The following is a 21928-nucleotide window of genomic DNA, read 5'->3' as shown; positions in this document are numbered from 1 at the left end:
GCCAACTTCATCAATAATAAGAAAATGTAATGAGCTGATTAGGGAGGTGGCAAAACTTGATTGCATGATCAGATTCAGTAAGCCCAGTGACTTCTCATTTTGGCAAAGGCACTGTTGTTGCTCTTTCAAGCACTTAAGAACAGGATCAGTGTTACATAAAGGTTTTCAACCCAAACAAAGAGTGGTTTAATTGCTTCAGGAAAAGAACCAGTAAGTATTAACACCAGAATTCAAGAGAAGGGTATAAGTGCTAATATTGGGTCCCAAAAATTACATAGCAGAACTAACATAAGTCATCCATAAAACAAGTGATGGCCTAAATACAGTTCTTTGGTAGAGTTCATGTACCAAGCAGTGTCATTACTGTTTCCTTTATCAGTGGCAGCTATACAACACCACTTCTGGTCAATGATAACAACATGTATTCTCATAATAAGGGGGCTAAAAAGTGGAAATAGGTTGGAAGAGAAAATGGAAAACAAGATTATGAGTCCTCAATGTTTTCTCAGTTCTAAGAAGCCACTTTCAAAATCATTCCCACACCTGATAACTACCTTCAAAATCATTCCTATATCCACTCTTGGGCTCTGAAATATCCAATCGTTTGAATACTCCACTCATCTCTCCTTTTTTTCCTTCAATCCTAGGTTTCTGATTTCCAGCTATCTTTCAGAATTTTTACTTATGAGCTACAACATCACCAGAAAGGAAGCAAGGAAAAGAAGTGAAAGTTTCACAAGTAACTCAGCATAAATCAAAATTAATCATGTCATTTGAAATAACCTTGCTTTCCTGTAGAACAAATCTAACCAATGTTCTCAGTAATAACCTATCTTTTTGCTAAAATAACATGAACAAATAAGAACTGGTAAATCTCACCTGATGCTTCATATAATGATGCATGTAGGGTGTTGCAATTTTAATAACTTTGAGGCAAAATGGACATAGCAAGTTCTTAGTGTTTTCATGGGATGTTCTAAAATGAGTTTCCACATCAGAAAATGATGATGATCTATAATTGCAAACCTACAAATAAAGAACGTTTAGTTTAACTTGAAAATGTATAATGATATGCAAAGTATCGATTACAAAGTAACAATGATAGGTCATTTGTTTAGAAGAACATAAGGTGCTATTAGAATCCCATTAATACAAGCAGTGAAAGATAATCTTTGAGAGAGAAAAGTTATCTTTCAAAGTTTAAGGATAGCTCCCAAAACATAACTTGATTCCCTTATTTTTATCAGCTCTTTTTAATTATCATCCCCATCTTGACTTGAATTTTCGAGCTTTAACACCTCCTGTCCTACAAAGTTTTTTCTGCTGCATAAAACAGCACTTTCCTTTAGATTATACATGGCTTCCAGGCTATGACATTGGCAATATATTTTTATCTTCTTTTTCTATTTCTTCAAATTCTGAAAAAATTACTAATCCCAAAGCATTTGGTAGAGTTCTCTGTAAGTAGAAGCATTTCATATTTCCCTTGTATGCCTACATTCTTCCCTATATAGTAAGCTAAGTCTCTACATTTGTCTGTTAGCCACAGGGCTTTTCTTTGTCCAATCGGGAGTGGGTAAAAATAGCCTGTGGGCCAATTTCAACTCTCTACTGATCCCCACATACAATACATAAGTTATACCAAAGGTTTTTAAATTAATAAATAGTTTACAAAAGGAATTTTAATTTTAGTAACCAATTTTATTTCGTGACCCATAAAAATTATTTGAAATTCAGATTCCAGTGTCCATAGATAAAGTTTAAATAAACACGGCCAAATCACATTCATTTACTTATTGTCTGTGGCTGCCTTTGTGCTACAATGACAGAGTTGATTAGTTACAACAGAGATTATATGACCCCGAAAGCCTGAATATTTATCACCTGGTGCTTTACAAAAAAAAAATTTGCTGACCCCTGGCCCAAGAGGTTTAAATCTTATAATCAAAACAATAGAAAACAAACCAAACACTAAGTACACAATAAAATATATGTATACCTGACAAATATATGGCATTTCACCGGGCTTATGATTGTCCTTCATATGTTGTAAAAGAATATGCTCTGTTTCAAATGATAATTCACAGATTTTGCAAATGGCTAAAAGTGGGGGGGAAAAGACATTACACCATTTTAAGATGCACACAAACACAAACAGCAAATCATTATGTTGTATAACTGAAATTCTATGTCAATTATACCTCAGAAAAAAGTATCGTTACCAGGCAAACACAAATATATATGAATAAAATTCATTTTATATATCTATATCAATAATAACAATAGTATTGGTGGTAGTGACAGACAACAGCTATATAGTTTTTATTGGTGTGCCAAACACAGTTCTAAGTACTTTACTTACATTAGCTCATATAATTCTCATAACAGCATTATGAAACAGGTATTTCTATTATTCTCATTATTCAAATACTAAGTTGCCTAACATCACATAGTTGTATTAAAAGGCAGACCTGGGATTTGAACTCAAGCTATCTAGCTCCGAAATCTGTGACTTTAACTATGACTGTAGTTGTTTTTTTCATTATTTTCATATTTTAAAACTATGATCTGAGGTTTTTAATTTAGTCCCCCACATATAATGCACAGGTTATTTACCTTAATGAATTATTTACAAGAGGGATTTTAATTTTAGTAACTAGTTTTAACAGTTAAAACTTTTTCAATTTTGCCCCCAAATTCCAAAGTCTTTTTCTCAGTCTTATTTTCCTAACAAGCTTCTTAAGGTTTTCTCAGAGTTACATTGTCAAAATTGATAATATCCAATACTGTAACTTACTAGAAAATTCATGAGGTGTATGTGTGCTTTCAATGTGACACTGCAGTTGAAATGGTGTGGGAAACTGACGGTAGCAATGCTGGCAGGTGGTGTGGTTTTCCCAGCTCTCACTGCTCTGCTTCTCAAGTTCCAAGTGGTGTTTCATGTGGTTCATAAACCTATAAATGATTGTCAACAGGTGCAAAAATTCAGATTTAAAAACACAAATGTAAAAAATAAGTATCTGAATCTAAATCTTAAAAATACAAATACATTACTCAAAAAAAAAAATCTCAAAAACCTTAAAGTCTTCTAGAAAACTGTGTATTTTAAATAATCACTTTCATTAAGTGGCTAAATAAACATCTTTTCATCTTTGTTTTAAAAGAATTCATCAATGTAATTAATATGAAATTTCAATAATTTGCTCTAATTCTTAATAATTTCAGATTAAAATGTTTTTTTTAAAGATAAAAAAGCAGTCTTTTTTTCCATACACAAATACTATTTACATTTTTAAATAAAATTTATTTACTTGAAAGGAAGGAAATAAAATACTTGAAAGGAAGGAAACCCTACCACCAAAAGCAGCTATAGTCATGAGAGAAATCTTTTAAGGTTGTGAAGATATACAATAGATTCCAACTGTTTAAAAGACAAATTACTGGTATTTTTACTTGTGTCTTGGTTTCTAAATGCATGTAATAGCAATTTTAATGCCTACAATTACGAGAACCTTTTGTTTTATTTAATGATACCGGTTTACTGTTAGCACAGACCGTTCATTTTAACTTGCAGACTGTGCCCTTTGTAGGCAACGTCCATTTTTCAGTTTTACATTCTGCTATTTCAGCTTCCCTAAAAGGCTTCTTATGAGCAGGAACTATGACCTTCAACAGCAAAGAGTGCAATAAAACTGGGAACACCTATTTAAAAGAGCTTACTGAAGCTTTTTACTGAATTTGAAAGTAAAGTTATAACAATTTTTAGTCTGGGTCAACTATTAACAATTACTCACTTTGAGCCTGTAAATAATCTAGAAAGTAAATGATAATGTTATTAATCTGGATAGCAGTCACCATGAAGGCTATAACGTTTATCTCTTTTTCACACCTCCACAGTACTACTCTTAAACAGGTTATGGCACACTCTGAAGTATCTTTTTGTCCTCCTTTGGTTTTAACACCAGATCTACAAACACCTATAGGAAATCCTAGTCTTGGAATATTTATATAGAGAGATATGGTCATAAGCCATTAAATTTTCACCTCACAACTTTAAGCTTCAAGTGTATCTATATAAAATAATCTTTTAACTATCAAGCTTTCTCTCAATTATTATATGAGCCCCCATCAGGAACTCATGCTCTCAAACCAAACTATGGAAATGAGGGAAACAAAAAAACAAACTTCTTGCAAGATGTTCACAGAATAAAATAAACCTAACCGTTTTTGGTGACATTCAAAAGAAACAAAAGAAAAATACCACACCACAGTATGTTGATGAGGCAGAGAAAAAAAATCTATAGCTATCAATTTCTTACCATTCTCTACAAACATCAATTTGTCTTCCCAATTTTTACTGTTAAAATATTATTTAACACATCTAACTCCTTTGGTTATGAAGTATTTACCATTAAGGTTACATTTACTCAACAATTAGTAATTTAAAAAATGCTCAATTCCTGGATGTTATAAGTGCTGTTTGCTTAAAATTTCTAAATAATCTGGTACTCTAAAATGTATAACTACTCTTCTGAAAAAAATAACAAAAAAAGGAATTGTTAATTTTCGTATGTTTAATATTAAGTGGGCTAATCTCAAAGGAAAGGCAAAAGCTGTTGCTGAAATAACTTAATATCATACATGTAATATTTAAGTATAACAAGGAACTAAGTCAGTGAAACATATTTGTATGCATGTACCACATTTATTAACATGATTTTTCTGGTGTATTTTACTATTAAAGGGGTAATAATATGGAAATCCGTGACAGGATTACACTGTAATATTGTTTCAGTGTTATATCAAAAAGTACAATATCTCACAGCCCCTGGGTGGCTCCATCAGTTAAGCAATTGACTTCAGCCCAGGTCATGATCTCACAGTTCGTGGGTTCCAGTCCTGCGTCAGGCTCTGTGCTGACAGCTCAGAGCCTGGAGCCTGCTTCAGATTCTGTGTCTCCCTCTCTCTCTGCCCCTCCCCCTCCTCATGCTCTGTCTCTCTCGGCTCTCAAAAATAAATAAACATTTAAAAAATTAAAAAAAAAATACAATATCCCTTCTGTTAAACTACTAGGACCATTAACTATTGATGGCTGTTAAAGTTTAATAAAAGGAGATAAAGAAAAGTGAAAACTCATATGAAATAACATACATGAAAGAACTTGGAAACTATAAAGCACCACCATAAACAAAGCTTTAATAACTGTTATAGGAGTGTATCACAATGTATTTCAGGGTTTTTCTATATTCTTCTTTTTGACCTAAGAACTCACAGGAAAATGAAATAAATACTAGGTCCAGAAATACTATTGGTACCTAAGAATGCTATTTACAAATAATAGTTATAAAGGGTAAACATAAAAAGGCATACATAGGTATGCTTGTATAAACACACACACACCAGTGATGTCTGCAACTTACTTGGAAATGTGTGAGAAAAAAAATAGTTTGATATATGATATCAAATAGATGTATGATAAAGTACAGTAAAATGTTAATGGCAGAATCAAGGTGGTAAGTATACAAATATCTGCAGTAAAATTTTTAAAACTTTGTTGAATGTCTGAAAATTTTTGTAATAAAATGAAGAAACAACCTTACCTAATATAAATGTCAAGCTACATTACCAATGAAAATACCAATCAATATGTCTTGTTACTTTGTTGTTATGTACTCATTAATAGGATGACAACTACTAATATGCCATGTAACACAAAGATTACAAAGTAAAGGTCATAAAATTTAAAGCATACATGTATAAATCTCAAAATTACACTGGAAATTAAATTTGTAATTTTTGAAGAGGTTAAATTTTGAAATCAAAGACAACATTTTTCCTAGAACTGGTATTTCTCTAAAGAAGATCACTTTTCCTGCAAGGTAAATGTTCCAAAAATTACAAATATGAATTGAAAGATCTGAGCATTAAATAAGATTAATATGGAAGAGGTCAAACTAGACAAAACATACTGAAGTGGTACTTCTTGTAAAGTGAAGAAAAATAAAATTCAAAAGCAGCTAAGAATGAAAATAATCTCATGAAAATTCCTAAAACCCTGATAATATAAGGGAAATGTTAATTTTCCCTTATTTGAAATAAAGTTTGTCCTTTCTTAAGTTATCTTAAAGAGATACAACTAAGTGGATCCAGGAGTCAACTCTGAATTATAAGAAAGAACAAGTTTTTCAACAGGACAATCTGCCTTTGTTCTTAGTAGAAAGTATTAAAATTACTTATCTAGAATGGCACAGAGAAATACAAGATAAAGATACAACATTTGTATCTTTAGCATTCCAATTTTCAAACACAAATAAAAATAAGTATTTACGTACCTAATATTATTTTTAAGAATTTTCAAGCAACTGAAGCATTTAAAGGTTGTGTGAGTCTTCTGTTCTTCCTGAACATCTCCTTCATGTTTTCCATAATAAAAGTCATTAACTAACATGATCAATTTTCCTTTCTCTGAATCAACAGTCTTATTTTTATTTGCTGTACTTGAAAATTCTGTTTTAGCCAGTCCTAAAAAGTTATTTATCATGTCTGGACAACAGTACTGAAAGAGAAAAAACGTAAGTCTTACTTAACACTTAAAAAAGATTGGACATCAAAAAACAACTGTATGTTTACAACAAGGCCAGACCATATTAAAACTATGCTTGGTAAATATCTGGGAAAATATTCACCAAAAGTTTGTGGTACATACTCACATTCTAATAACAATAAATACCTATTATCTTAATAAACAACAACAAAAAATTTTTAAAGAAAAACTTTAAAATGAGAACTTGGCTACTGACCTAATAATTCTTTTCCTTGCAATTTATCTTTCTGGATATAAATATTGAATAATAACTTAAATGCTTAATTGAAACTAAAACTTATTCAGGGCGCCTGGTTGGCTGAGTGTCTGACTTTTGATTCAGCTCAGGTCACGATCTCAGGGTTGTGGGATTGAGCCCCACTTCAGGATCCATGCTGGACATGAAGTACGCTTAAGATTCATTCTCTCTCTCTCTCTCCCCGCCCCTCTGACACTCTCCCTCAACCAGTGCACATTCGCCCACTCTTAAATAAATAACTTAAATTAATAAATAAATAAACAAACCTTATTCATTTCACATTCATGTCAAGATAGAGCATAGAAAGGAAATGTAGGTTATATGCCATAATGTAGATGTTTCATTATGAAGTGATATATGAAATTTCATAATATCTAGTTAGAACTAAAAATTGAGTACAACTAATTTGCCATTGCCCAGACTCAAGATACTACAAAATGTATGAGTTAAAAAAAAAAGCAGCAGTAGTAACACCCTGAAATCTAGAATGCTTAAATTTTTGAAGGGGAAATTTAGTTCCTCATGAGTAAACTCAAGATGTCACATAAACTAGTTCTAAAGTGGAATACTTTCATACATGAGCTTTTTTTTTTTTCCCCAACAAGATTTAACTAATTCATTTATTTAAAATTTTTTTTTTCAACGTTTATTTTTATTTTTGTGACAGAGAGAGACAGAGCATGAACTGGGGGAGGGGCAGAGAGAGAGGGAGACACAGAATCAGAAACAGGCTCCAGGCTCTGAGCCATCAGCCCAGAGCCTGACGCGGGGCTCGAACTCACGTACCGCGAGATCGTGACCTGGCTGAAGTCGGACGCTTAACCGACTGTGCCACCCAGGCGCCCCGTTTTTTTGTTTTTATTTATTTATTTATTTATTTATTATTATTTTTTTTAACGTTTATTTATTTTTGGGACAGAGAGAGACAGAGCATGAACCGGGGAGGGGCAGAGAGAGAGGGAGACACAGAATCGGAAGCAGGCTCCAGGCTCTGAGCCATCAGCCCAGAGCCCGACGCGGGGCTCGAACTCACGGACCGCGAGATCGTGACCTGAGCTGAAGTCGGACGCTTAACCAACTGAGCCACCCAGGCGCCCCACTAATTCATTTATTGTACATCATTTTCAGTTGTAGAATTTCTCCAGGGCAGTTTTTCTCAAAGGTCAGTCCAAAGAAGACCTACATTAGAAAAACCAGGAGTACTTGTCAAAATGCTAATTCCTGGGCCCACTTCAGATCCATAAACCACAATGTCTAGATACAGGGCCCAGAAATCTTTATTTTTCAACTAGCCACCCAGGTAATTCATTTATAATATAAACCAGCTGCCTTAAACTCTTCTTAAATGTGTTACTTAGTAAATTAATAACAACATTAAAAAGTTTGAAACTCTAAACACAACTCTATTCCATTTCTAAGGTAACATCCATCTCTTCTTCTGCCACATCGAAATGTTAAATCACTGGTAAAATGTTCTGAATCACATGAGAAGCTGTTCCAAAACAGGCCTATAACATTTCCTTCAATTGCACTTATACTTTTCATCTATCAGTTCTGAAACCTTTAAGAAAAAAAACACCAAGAAAAAAATATAAAATAGATCTATTTTAGATCTCAAAGAAAGGGGAAAAAATACTGAATAAAATGGGCCCCAAAACAATGACATAACTTGTGGTTTAGGAGTTAAGGTTGTATCCATAAGCGAATTTAGGATAAATACATTAGGTCCTTAATACTACATGATCCTCTGTAGTCAACCACTCAGAATAAATACAGTTGAAATGAAACCACAATGAAAAGAGGGAAATGAGAAGGGTTTTCTCTATATGTTTCTAGATATTCCTTATGACACACATAATATTTAAGAGCTGAACACTAGGTAAGTCAGGCTATTTCTAAGGACTTTTATAGGGCTAAGTTCCTTCTAAAACAGGCTGGTTTTGAATTTAAGGATAAATGGAGAAAAAGATAGTTCAGAGTAAACCCATCAGCACTATCAGAAAAAAACTCAAAATACATATCTTATTACAAGTGATGTGGACTGTAGTATCATTTTGATAGATAAAACCGCTGACCTTAACTGCAATTTTACCATTGGAGTGATCTCAAACAATGGGAAAAATTATAATGCACAAAAATGATATATATGGAATAGTGTCCCTAATTAGAAATGTGGACAATCACATATATTCAAACAACAAACCTGGTTTTCAGACTGTAGGAGCTATTGAGTCATATTTGAGATTCAATACTTGCCTGAAATCTACAAAATAAGTAGTCTATAGTAGAGTGTGTTACAAGGTTATATTTTTCAGAAACATCTAATTTGGTACACCCATAAAAGGTAAAGTTACCTTAATTACTCATAAATTACGATATACATAATAGATCAACCGCTTTCTGTGCCTCCATTTTTTCTTTTAAATAAAACAGGATCCGATTTTAAAAATAAATATTAAGTCTCAAAGTGTCTTTATTTTTTAGTATAGTTGTCATACAATGCTACATTAGTTTCATTCACAGTATCTTTTTTTTTTTTTTCATTCACAGTATCTTTTAAGCAATGTTTCAGATCCCTGTAAGACAGATGAGTAATAAATCACTGAAAACCAAGAACGGACAACCTAGTTCAGAAAATTTAGTAACTGAGAGAAAAGCACAGAATCCCACAGAAAATATCCAGAAGTCAAAAGGCAAGAAAGCAACTTAAATGAGAATTAGGCTTAGAAGGAAGGTTTTACAGGAGGATAGAAAAAGCTATGGATGGTATGGCTGAGGTATGGTCTAAGATCACCTGGTCGTCTTTTATTCAGTCTAAAACCCTTTTGGTTCTAGCCCTTCACTGTAGCTCTAGGTTATCCCTTATTGTCCTCGGTTAGCCATTCTGAAAATATTAAACTTTAATGCCATACACTGTAATTTTAAACAGTAGATACCATCTTAGCACCATTTTCATCTTCAGTCCTCCCAGTAGATGGTCATGTGCTAGTGCTTTGTTAGTACCTAAATATTTAGGTAAGATTTGCAGAACAAAGAAGGAGAGATGCTATTTTTAAATACTAAAATACAGAGGTGCCTGGGTGGCTCAGTGGGTTGAACGTCTGTCTTTGGGTTCAGGTGATGATCTCACAGTTTGTGAGTTCAAGCCCCCTGTAGGGTTCTGTGCTGATAGCTCAGAGCCTGGAGCCTGCTTCTGATTCTCTGTCTCCCTCTCTCTCTCTGCCCCTCCTCTGCTCACACTCTGTCACTCTCTGTCTCTAAGAAGTGAATTAACACTAAAAAAATTTTTAAATAAAAAATAAATAGTAAATTAGAAGTTCCCACATGATTAGCCTACATAAGTCAACATTTCCCCCTTTTCCTAGGACTCATCCAAAGCCACAACAACCAAATTCTAAAAATTTCACTTTCATTGAAACTAAGAACCATATAAAATCCACAGACTCTACAACATATGACAGTACTACCCAAAGCAGCCAAGATCAGACAGAAGACATGCAGGTGGAAGTAGAACAGAGAAGTAAAAAGGACCCAATAGTAACAGATCTTAGAAAGTGTCAGCAAAAATTTGCTAAAGATGAAAAACACATCCTGAAGTGCAAAGCTATATCCTTTCTTCGCAAAAACAGGTGCAGAAGCTGGGGCAAGTAGGATGACAGAAGTCCCTCAGACTTCATTTGGTACAGAGAAGTAGACAAGGCAATGCTATAAAATCAGACACACAAGTCCCATTTGCAGGAAACCTTCTGCCCAGCAAAGAGTTATTATATAAACCAGCTAATAGAATGTGAGATTATTATGGCAACCTTGGCTTCCCTAAAGGAGCTTTGTACAAAAGAGCTAGCCCAAGAAAACCCAACTTATTCTTCACTATGATAGAAACTTACATCTGAACAAAAATACTTTAGGATAAAAGAAGGAAAACGTAAAATTCAGACAAAAACGCCATGGAGCAGATGCAGATGAAAACAGTGACCAAAATTTTTGTTGCAAATTTTAAAACCTTAATGACACAACTGTGTCTATTTGGAAGACCATAAAGCAAGAAGAGATGGCAAGACCAAAAAGACATTAAAAAGAGTGACAAAACTGAGGGAAAAGTAAGGAAATAAAATCAGAGAGATAAAGACAAATTAGACAACAGTGGTGAACAGGCATTGGAAAATAAAATGAAGGACACAGAGGTTAATAAGAAGAAGAGCAAATAAAAAAAAATTAAGTGTTAAAAGACAACAACATTTATGCCAGACAAAGGACATCAAATGAATGCATATTGGACAACATTCTCCTCTCCCCTTCAAAAGGCAAAATAATTACATGGAATAAATATTTTTAAATATTAATCAAGAAAATTACACTAAAATAAATTCTCAAATCCCAACACTATGTCATTATAAAATTATCAGTCTTCCAAAATAAAGAAATTCTATGGACTGCATGCAAAAAGGTCAAATCACTTACAAAGGGCAAAATAATTCAGGCTTATCCCAGATTTCTCAACAGCAACATTCAATATTGTAAAACAGGAGCACCACAAACAAGATCCTCAAAGTAGGATCCAACTTACTTTATATCTGGACAAACTGTCTTTTGAGAATGGATAATCGAACTGTTTTGAATATGAAAGACATCAAAAAATGCTGTTCCCAGGCCATGTTTGAGGAAATTACTAGAGGATGAACTTCAGCCCAACAGATAACTAAAAACCATGACAAACAGACTGGTAATCAACATATTTACTGTGAAAAAAGATTAAAACAAATATAGAAATAAGGTTAACAAAGTCAAATGCAAATGTTATATGCCCTGGCAATGAAAACATTATACAACCAACAAATAAAAACTGGGAGAGGGTAAAAGGACAGTAAGCATAAGTAAGCTTGAGAAAGGTCATAGACTGCCTCACATATAATAGCAGTACACCAAAGAATATCATTTAGAGCTACCAAACGAAGTAGTATATGTATGAGCAGTTTTAATAGTACAAAGATAAATACTCAAAAAAATAATAATGACTAAAATCAGGCAGGAAAGGAGAAGGTAACAACGAGTGGGTTAAGAATACTTTAACCAACTCTAATTTTACAGAATGGCAAAATGAATATAAGACTACTAGAATTATATCAGCATTAAAATTACAAGGATAAACAAGAGAACAAAAATACAGCTTCCCTAAAAACTGAAGCTACATACATATGAAGCAATCACATGGTGAAAGACTTTTAAAAAAAGATAATAAAAATTGTCATAGAACCAAGACCAAAATAAATCATATCAACGAATACAAGTAAGTTTAACATAAGTGCCAAAACAAGAGATTTTCACAAAGGATCACAAACCAAGAGGCATAAAGTGATCCAGAATGGTTAAAAATAAAAGGGTAAACAATATATTAGGCAAATGGAAACCACAGGAAAACAAGGGTTGTGAGCCTAAAAGTCATCAAACATTAAGACAAAAAAAGAGAATATTTTATAAAAATACTAAAGGAAGAGGAAGTGATCCCCCACCCCCACCCCTGGAGTGCAGGCAGGGACCACATATCATGCGCCATGGAGAGGCACTTCTCCAGTACCACATCACATAGAAGGGAAGTTTGAATCCTAGCCAAGCACAGGGGCACGGGAGTCAGAGGAGTGAGAAAGACCACCTGGTCTGCACCCAGCACAGTGAGGGCAGTTCAGAGTAATTTGGTACAACGGGTCCATGGAGAAGCAATTGGGGGGACGGGGAATGGGTCGCCATTTTCCCCCCCACCACTACCAAGGTGGGTCCTCAGGGATTGGTCCTAAGGGCCCACAGTGGAGGGGGGAACTTGCCCACACCAAACTAGGCCCCTCCGTGCCAGGTATACTGCATATCTACTGGCGCGGGATAGAGGCAGAGGAACCAGACAGCCCCTCCTCCAGACCAGTGCTGCTGCATTGCCTTGATTAATTCTTGGACAATTCTTGTTATATAGATATATTCTTCCTGCCTTTTCTCCTCTTTATCTCTTCCCTCCTCTAGTCTGGTTACCCTGGTTGTTGGTTTATTTAAGGAGACATATTTAGTCCATTCTCTTCATACATATTCCACACCTCCTTCTTTACTTTCCTTTCTCTCCCTCTGGAATAATCAAGCCCCATAGTTTCTCTGTCTGGGCAACTTTATCTTCATTTCTTTCCCCACTCCACCCCCCCTTCTTTATTTTCCTTTCTCTCTCTCTGGATTAAGGCATTTAGTCTCTCTGCCCAGTCAATATTTATTTTCTCTTTTTCCTCCCCGCCCTTGTCACTTCTCTCTTCGTATATGCTCTTCCATCAGCACCACCTCCACCCTGTTCTTTATTTGAGGCTGGTGTTTCTTGCTTTTGCTTTCGCATTGTTTTGTTTTTTTCTTTAACCTGTTTGTGTGTTTGCGTGTTTTGTTTTCTGTATGTTTGTCTGTTCATTTTCCTTTCCAAGGCTACTTGAAGGAACAAATCAAAGCACATCTGGTGGAGGGTCCAAAACATCACTACGAGTAGGGAAATAAAATAACCAAAGTCACAACAACAGAGAGCAAATAACACTCTCCAAAAAGCACCTCCTGAAGGTCCAGGCCCTGAACAGTGTATGACCCTCCTTTAATATAGCAGTGCTTACAGGTGCAGAGCACATAACAAGTTTTTAAAACTCATAAGGGACAGAAAACTAGCCAAAATGATGAAACAGAAGAATGCTCCTCAAAAGAAATGCCAGGAGAAGTGACAGCTAAAGAATTGATCAATACAGATATAAGCAATATAACTGAACAAGGATTTAGAATAATAGTCATAAGATTAATCGCTGGGCTTGAAAAAAGCATAGAAGATAGCAAAGAATCTATTGCTACAGAGATCAAGGACCTAAAAAATATTCATGATGAATTTTAAATATGCTATAAATGAGGTACAAAATAAAATGGAGGCAGCCATAGCAAGGACTGAAGAGGCAGAGGGGAGAATAGGTGAATTAGAAGATAAAATTATGGAAAAAAGGAAGCTGAGAAAAAGAGAAAAAAAAATCCAGGGGATTTAGACAAATTGAGAACTAAGTGATTCAATCAAACAGAACAATATCCATATCATAGGAATTCCAGAAGAAGAAGAGACAGGGAAAGAGACTGAAGGTGTACTTGAACAAATCATAGCTAAGAACTTCCCCAATCTGGGGAAGGAAACAGACACTGAAATCCAAGAGGCACAGGGATCTCCCTTCAGAGGTAACATGAATGGATCTTCTGCACCACATATCAGTGTGAAACTGGCAAAATACAAGGATAAAGAGAGAATTCTGAAAGCAGCTAGGGATAACTGGGCCTTAACATATACAGATAGACACATAAGGGTAGTAGCAGACCTATCTACTGAAACTTGGAAGGCCAGAAAGGAATGGCAGGAAATCTTCAATGTGGGGAACAGGAAAAATCTGCAGCCAAGAATCCTTTATCCAGCAAGCCTGCCATTCAGAATAGGAGAGATAAAGGGTTTCCCAAACAAACAAAAACTGAAGGAATTCATCACCACCATACCAGCCCTATAAGAGATCCTAAGGGGGACTCTGTGAGTGAAATGTTGCAAGGACCACAAACTACCAGAGACATCACTACAAGCATGAAACCTACAGAAAACACGATGACTCCAAACCCATATCTTTCAATAGTAACACTGAATGTAAATGGACTAAATGCTCCAATCAAAAGACATAGGATATAAGAATGGATACAAAAACAAGGCCCATCTATTTACTGTCTACAAGAGGCCCATTTTAGACCAGAGGGCACCTTCAGATTGAAAGTAAGGGGATGGAGAACTACCTATCACGCAACTGGAAGTCAAAAGAAAGCTTGAGTAGCCATACTTATATCAGACAAACTAGACTTTAAACTAAAGGCTGTAACAAGAGATGGAGAAGGACATTATAGAATAATTACAGGGTCTATCCATTAGGAAGAGCTAACAATTATAAATGTCTATGCACCAAATTCAAAAGCACCCAAATATATAAACAACAATGAATCACAAACATAAGCAATCTTATTGGTAAGAATGTGGTCATTGCAGGGGACTTTAATATTCCACTTACAACAATGGACAGATCATCTAGACAGAAAATCACTAAAGAAACAATGGCCCTGAGAGATACACTGGATGCAGATATACTTGACAGATATATTTAGAACTCTACATCCTAAAGCAACAGAATATACTTTCTTCTTGAGTGCACATGGAACATTCTCCAAGGTAGATCACATATTAGGTCACAAAAGAGCCATCAATAAATATAAAAGAATTGAGATCATATCATGCACACTTTCAGATAACAATGCTACAAAACTTGAAATCAACCACAGGAACAAGTTTGGAAAACCTCTAAATACACGGAGGTTAAAGAACATCCTACTAAAGACCGAATGGGTCAACCAGGCAATAAAAGAATAATTTAAAAACTATATAGTAACAAACGAAAAGGAAAACACAACAATCCAAACCCTTTGGGATGCAGCAAAGCCAGTCCTAAGAGGAAAATACATTGCAATCCAGGCCTATCTCAAGAAACAAGAAAAACCCCAAATAAAAAATCTAACAGCACACCTAAAGGAACTAGACACAGAACAGCAAAAAAAAAAAAACAAAACAAAAACAAAACAAAAACAAAACAAAAAAAACAACAAAAAACAAAAAACCCAAACCTAGCAGAAGGAGAGAATAATAAAGATCAGAGCAGAAATAAACAATATACAATCCAAAATCACAGTAGAATAGATCAATGAAACTAAGAGCTGTTTTTTTGAAAAAATACACAAAACTGATAAACCTCTAGCCAGGCTTCTCAAAAAGAAAAGAGAGAGGACCCAATTAGATAAAATCATGAATGAAAATGGATTTATTACAACCAAATCCCTCAGGAATACAAGAAATTACCAGGGAATACTATGAAAAATTATATGCCAACAAACTGGACAACCTGGAAGAAATGGACAAATTCCTAAACACCCACACACTTCCAAAAGTCAAATGGGAAGAAATAGAAATTTTGAACAGACCCATAACTAGAGAAGAAACTGAATCAGTTATCATAAATCTCCTAACAAATAAGAGTCCAGGACCAGATGGCTTCCCTGGGGAATTCTACCAGACATTTAAAGTAGAGATAATACCTATCCTTCTCAAGCTGTTTCAAAAATAGAAAGGGAAGGAAAACTTCCAGACTCATTCTACGAAGCCAGTATTACTTTGATTCCCAAACCAGACAGAGACCCAGCAAAAAAAGAAAACTACAGTCCAATATCCCTGATCAATATGGATGCAAAAATTCTCAACAAGATACTAGCAAATCGAATTCAACAGCTTATAAAAAGAATTATTCACCATGATCAAGTGGGATTCATTCCTGGGCTGCAGGGCTGGTTCAACATTTGCAAATCAATCAATGTGATACATCGCATTAATAAAAGAAAAGATAAGAACCATATGATCCTGTCAATTGATGCAGAAAAAGCATTTGACAAAATGCAGCATCCTTTCTTGATAAAAACCCTCGAGAAAGTTGGAATAGAAGAAACATACTTAAACATCATAAGCCATGTATGAAAAGCCCACAGCTACTATCATCCTCAATGGGGAAAAACTGAGTTTTCCTCCTGAGATCAGGAAAACGACAGGGATGTCCACTCTCACCATTGTTATTTAACATAGTGTTGGAAGTGCTAGCATCAGCAATCAGACAACAAAAGGAAATCAAAGGCATCAAAATTGGCAAAGATGAAGTCAAGCTTTCACTTTTTGCAGATGACATGATATTATACACGGAAAACCCAATAGACTCCACCAAAAGTGTGCTAGAACTGATACATGAATTCAGCAAAGTCGCAGGATACAAAATCAATGTACAGAAATCAGTTGCATTCTTATACACTAATAATGAAGCAACAGAAAGACAAAGAAACTGATCCCTTTCACAATTGCACCAAGAAGCATAAAATACCTAGGAATAAACCTAACCAAAGATGTACAAGATCTGTATGCTGAAAACTATAGAAAGTTTATGAAGGAAATTGAAGAAGATACAAGGAAATGGAAAAACATTCTGTGCTCATGGATTGGAAGAATAAATATTGTTAAAACGTCAATACTACCCAAAGCAATCTACACATTCAATGCAATCCCAATCAAAATTGCACCAGCATTCTTCTCAAAGCTAGAACAAGCAATCCAAAAATTTGTATGGAACAACAGGACCTCGAATAGCCAAAGTAATATTGAAGAAGACCAAAGCAGGAAGCATCACAATCCCAGACTTTAGCGTCTACTACAAAGCTGTAATCATCAAGACAGCATGGTATTGGCACAAAAACAGACACATAGACCAATGGAATAGAATAGAAACCCCAGAACTAGACCCACAAAAGGATGGCCAACTAGTCTTTGACAAAGCAGGAAAGAATATCCAATGGAAAAAAGACAGTCTCTTTAACGAATGGTGCTGGGAGAACAGGACAGCAACATGCAGAAGGATGAAACTAGACCACTTTCTTACACCATTCACAAAAATAAATTCAAAATGGATAAAGGACCTGAATGTGAGACAGGAAACCATCCAAACCCTAGAGGAGAAAGCAGGAAAAAACTTCTCTGACGTCAGCCACAGCAATTTCTTACTTGATACATCTCCAAAGACAAGGGAATTAAAAGCAAACATGAACTACTGGGACCTCATCAAGATAAAAATCTTCTGCACTGCAAAGGAAAACAATCAACAAAACTAAAAGGCAACCAATGGAATGGGAAAAGATCTTGCAAATGACATTCAGACAAAGGGCTAGTATCCAAAATCTATAAAGACCTCACCAAACTCTACACCTGAAAAACAAATAATCCAGTGAAGAAATGGGCAGAAAACATGAATAGACACTTCTCTAAAGAAGACATCCAGATGGCCAATGGGCACATGAATAGATGCTCAACGTCACTCCTTATCAGGGAAATACAAATCAAAACCACACTCAGATATTACTTCACGCCAGTCAGAGTGGCTAAAATGAACAAATCAGGACACTATAGATGCTAGAGAGGATGTGGAGAAATGGGAACCCTCTTGCACCGTTCACGGGAATGCAAACTGGTGCAGCCGCTCTGGAAAACAGTACGGAAGTTCCTCAAAAAACTAAAAATAGAACTACCCTATGACCCAGGAAGAGCACTGCTAGGAGGGTACCCAAGGGATACAGGAGTGCTGATGCATAGGGGCACATGTTCTCTAATATTTAAAGCAGCACTTTCAACAATAGCCAAATTATGGAAAGAACCTAAATGCCCATCAACTGATGAATGGATAAAGATGTGGTTTAGGGGTGCCTGGGTGGCTCAGTCGGTTGAGTGTCCGACTTCAGCTCAGGTCATGATCTCGTGGTTCGTGAGTTCACGCCCTGCGTCGGGCTCCGTGCTGACAGCTCAGAGCCTGGAGCCTGTTTCGGATCCTGTGTCTCCCTCTCTCTCTGCCCCTCCCTCACTCACGCACTCTCGCGCTCTCTCTCTCTCTCTCTCTCTTTCTTGGTCTCTCAGAAATAAGTAAATGTAAAAAAATTTTTTTAATAAATTAATTAAAAAAAAGATGACGTAGTTTATATACACAATGGAATACTACTTGGCAATGAGAAAGAATGAAATCTTCCCATTTGCAGCAATGTGGATGGAACTGAAAGGTATTATGGTAAGTGAAATAAGTCAGTGAGAGAAAAAGACATCAAATGTTTTCACTCATATGTGAATCTTGAGAAACTTAACAGAAGACCAGGGGGGAGGGGAAAGGGAGGGAAAAAAAGTTACAGAGAGGGAAGTAGGCAAACCATAAGAGACTCTTGAATACAGAGAACAAACTGAGGGTTGATGGGGAGTGGGGGAGAGGAGAAAGTATGTGATGGGCATTTAGGAGGGCACTTCTTGGGATGAGCACTGGGTGTTGTATGGAAGCCAAGATGACAATAAATTATATTTAAAAAATGCTAAAGGATGGGATTGTAATACAATTGTGAGAGAATCATCCATATCGCAAATAATATTAACAATCTTAGAAGTGCAATATATGGCAGAAAATATCAGTAATGAAAGATACAGATTGACATTTGGTATTTCTCCATCCATGTAAGATAAAGTACACAACAGGATGGAGTTAAGATGGCAAAGTAGTATGGGGACCCTAAGCTTGTCTAGTCCCTGACATCAGCTGGATCAGCATCACACCATTTTGAACACCTAGGAAATTGATCGAAGGATTAATACAATAATCTGCATAATTTGAGCCAGAGAATTTGGCGGTTACGCAATGAATAGAAGTGAATTGGGGGAGGAAAAAACCCACAGAGCCATGGAGGGTAGGGAGCCATTTTCGCAGAGAGAGGACCGAGAGATTAAGAAAAAGGGGGAAACTGCAGCATATTGGGATCATGCAAAAAAAGCACACACCCCAAAAGTAGCTGGAGAGAAAGAGTAAAAACACTCACAGGAGACAGGACAAGACATTTGTTCTCCAAAATCACTGATGGGGAGAAAGGAGAGGGTTCTAATACTGCCAGAAGTTTATACACAGTGGAGAACAGAGTCTGAAGTTTCAGAGCTCAGTGCCTGGCAGTCCTCTGGTGGAAAAGTAGGGCGAATACCCAAAAGCAGGCAGCACAGTTCGAGGGGTCCAAGTCTCTCACGGGGAGAAGCAGTTCTCCTGCTTGCACTGCATTTGGTAGAGGCCATACAACCTTCCTATGGGCAAGATTCTCAGCAGACTCTGGAGAACTGCCACATGTACTGATATTTTAACAATGATCCCAGAGTGGAGCAAAACCTGGCACTGGCTGTGTGTTGTGATTTAACATAAACTCTGAGACAGTGCTGCTGCGCAATCCACGTGAATGTTTTCTGGGACAACTTGGCCACTGCCCAGGAATACCCTACCCCAGAGAACCAGCATGGATCCCAGATGCCGGGGTCTCTGAAGTGTGGGGTTTTGAAACACAGCCCCATCTGAGATAAATCTCTGGAGGCCATACCAGGAAGACAGACAGCTTGGACAAAGACAGAGTAAAGGCATGGAGCAGATGGAAGCCTGAGACAAAGGACAGTTGCTTGACTGCTTGTGTGTGAGGGCATGAAATTCCTGCACCAGAGACTAGAGAGCCAGGTGAAGCTATTTTCACCGCAAGCATGCACACGCACATGCACACACATGTGGAACAACCCCAGTGAGCTAAGCAGTGCCACCAAGTAGAAAACAGAGCTGTTACACCAAGCCATGCCCACCTGCACACTCCAGGCACATCTCCCAGAGGACCAGCACAAATCACTTCCACCTGCTTAGTCTACAGACTACAGTGCTGCAAAGTTTCAGTTCTAGGGAAAGATGGATATAACTTCATTTGGATATCATTCAGTTTGCTTGTTTATTTTCTTTGCTTCCATTTTTACGTTATTTTCTTTTTTCTCTCTCTGTTTCTTAGATACAGAAAGGGAAATTTTTTAAATTTTTTTATTCTAATTTATTTTCTTTATTCTCTTTTATACTATTTTATTCAATTTTTTAATTAAAAAAATTTTTTTAATGTTTATTTTTGAGACAGAGAGACAGAGAAAGAGTGAGAGAGAGAATGAGCAGGGGAGGGGCAGAGAGAGAAGGAGACACAGAATCTGAAACAGAACCCAGGCTCCGAGTGGTCAGCACTGAGCGCAACGCGGGGCTTGAACTCATGGACCATTAGATCATGACCTGAGCTGAAGTCGGACACTTAACCGACTGAACCACCCTGGTGCCCCTTTTTTAATATTTAAATTTGTTTTATAAGTTATTTTTTCATTTCTCTCTTTTCTCTTTTCTGTCAAGCTTATCTAAACAAGCAGACTGAAACACACCTAGGTTCTAGCTTCCTTTATTTGACTTTTTTTATTTTTAATTTTTAATTTTATTAATTTTTTCTTTACCTCCAAAATGAAAGGACAGAAGAATTCCCCCCAAAAGAAAGCAGATGACAGCCAGAAATTTAATTGACAAAGATATAAGTAAGACATCTGAACTAGAATTTAAATTTTTTTTAATGTTTGAGAGAGAGAGAGAGACAGAGTGTTAGTGAGGGAGGGTCAGAGAGAGGGAGACACAGAATCTAAAGCAGGCTCCAGGCTCTGAGCTGTTAGCACAGAGCCTAAAATGGGGCTCAAACTCATGAACTGTTAGATCATAACCTGAGCTGAAGTTGGACGCTCAACCGACTGAGCCACCCAGGCATGCTGAACTAGAATTTAAAACCACAATTATAAGAATACTAGCTGGGGTTGAAAGAATCCCTTTCTACAGAGATAAAAGAACTAAAAGCCAGTCAGGCTGAAATTAAAAATGCTATAACTGAGATGCAATCTCAAATGGATGCCATGACAGTAAGGATGAACAAAACAGAGCAGTGAATCAGTGATATAGAAGATAAAATTATGGAAAATAAAAAAGTAGAAAAAAAGAAAAAAAAGGCAAAGATCACAATACAAGACATAGAGAACTCAGGGGCTTATTAAAGAGGAATAACATTCATATCATAAGAGTCCCAGAAGATGAAGAGAGACAAAAAAAGGGGCAGAAGGTTTACGTGAACAAATTATAGCTGAAAACTTTCCTAATCTGGGGAAGGACACAGACATCAAAACCCAAGAAGCACAGAGAACTTCCATTAGATCAACAAAAACCAACTATAACCAAGGCATATCATAGTCAAATTCACAAGATACACAAACAAGGAAAGAATCATGAAAGCAGCAAAGGAAAAAAAAGTCCTTAACCTACAAGGGAAGACAGATCAGGTTTGCAGCAGATCTATCCACAGAAACCTGGCAGGCCAGAAAGGAGTAGCAGGATATACTGAACATGCAGAATCAAAAAAATATGCAGCCAAGAATTCTTTATCCAGCAAGTCTGTCATTCAGAATAAAAGGAGAGCTGGAGTTTCCCAGACAAACAAAACTAAAGGAGTTGGTGACCACTAGACCTGCCCTGCAATAAATTTTAAGGGGGACTCTGAGTGGAGAAAAAAACAAAACAAAACAAAAAAGACCA

General features: G+C 36.2%; 1 protein-coding gene across 13 annotated transcripts in view; it reads right to left on the bottom strand.

Annotated features, from left to right (window-relative positions):
- The window catches only part of ZNF280D (zinc finger protein 280D), a 327588-nt gene that overhangs the window by 75797 nt on the left and 229863 nt on the right, over positions 1 to 21928 (bottom strand). For all 13 annotated transcript variants that reach the window (XM_045449634.1, XM_045449637.1, XM_045449639.1 and 10 more), the window contains 4 exons: positions 6333 to 6556; positions 2798 to 2955; positions 2000 to 2100; positions 880 to 1026 (listed from right to left, as the gene is read on the bottom strand). In XM_045449634.1, coding sequence (XP_045305590.1) covers positions 880 to 1026; positions 2000 to 2100; positions 2798 to 2955; positions 6333 to 6556 — 630 coding nt within the window. The remainder of the gene's footprint in view (positions 1 to 879; positions 1027 to 1999; positions 2101 to 2797; positions 2956 to 6332; positions 6557 to 21928) is intronic.

Source organism: Leopardus geoffroyi, chromosome B3 (assembly GCF_018350155.1).
Source record: "Leopardus geoffroyi isolate Oge1 chromosome B3, O.geoffroyi_Oge1_pat1.0, whole genome shotgun sequence".
Classification (NCBI taxonomy): Eukaryota; Metazoa; Chordata; class Mammalia; order Carnivora; family Felidae; genus Leopardus; species Leopardus geoffroyi.
The sequence above is the reverse complement of the archived record's forward strand: the minus strand, read 5'-3'. Positions and strand labels throughout refer to the sequence as shown.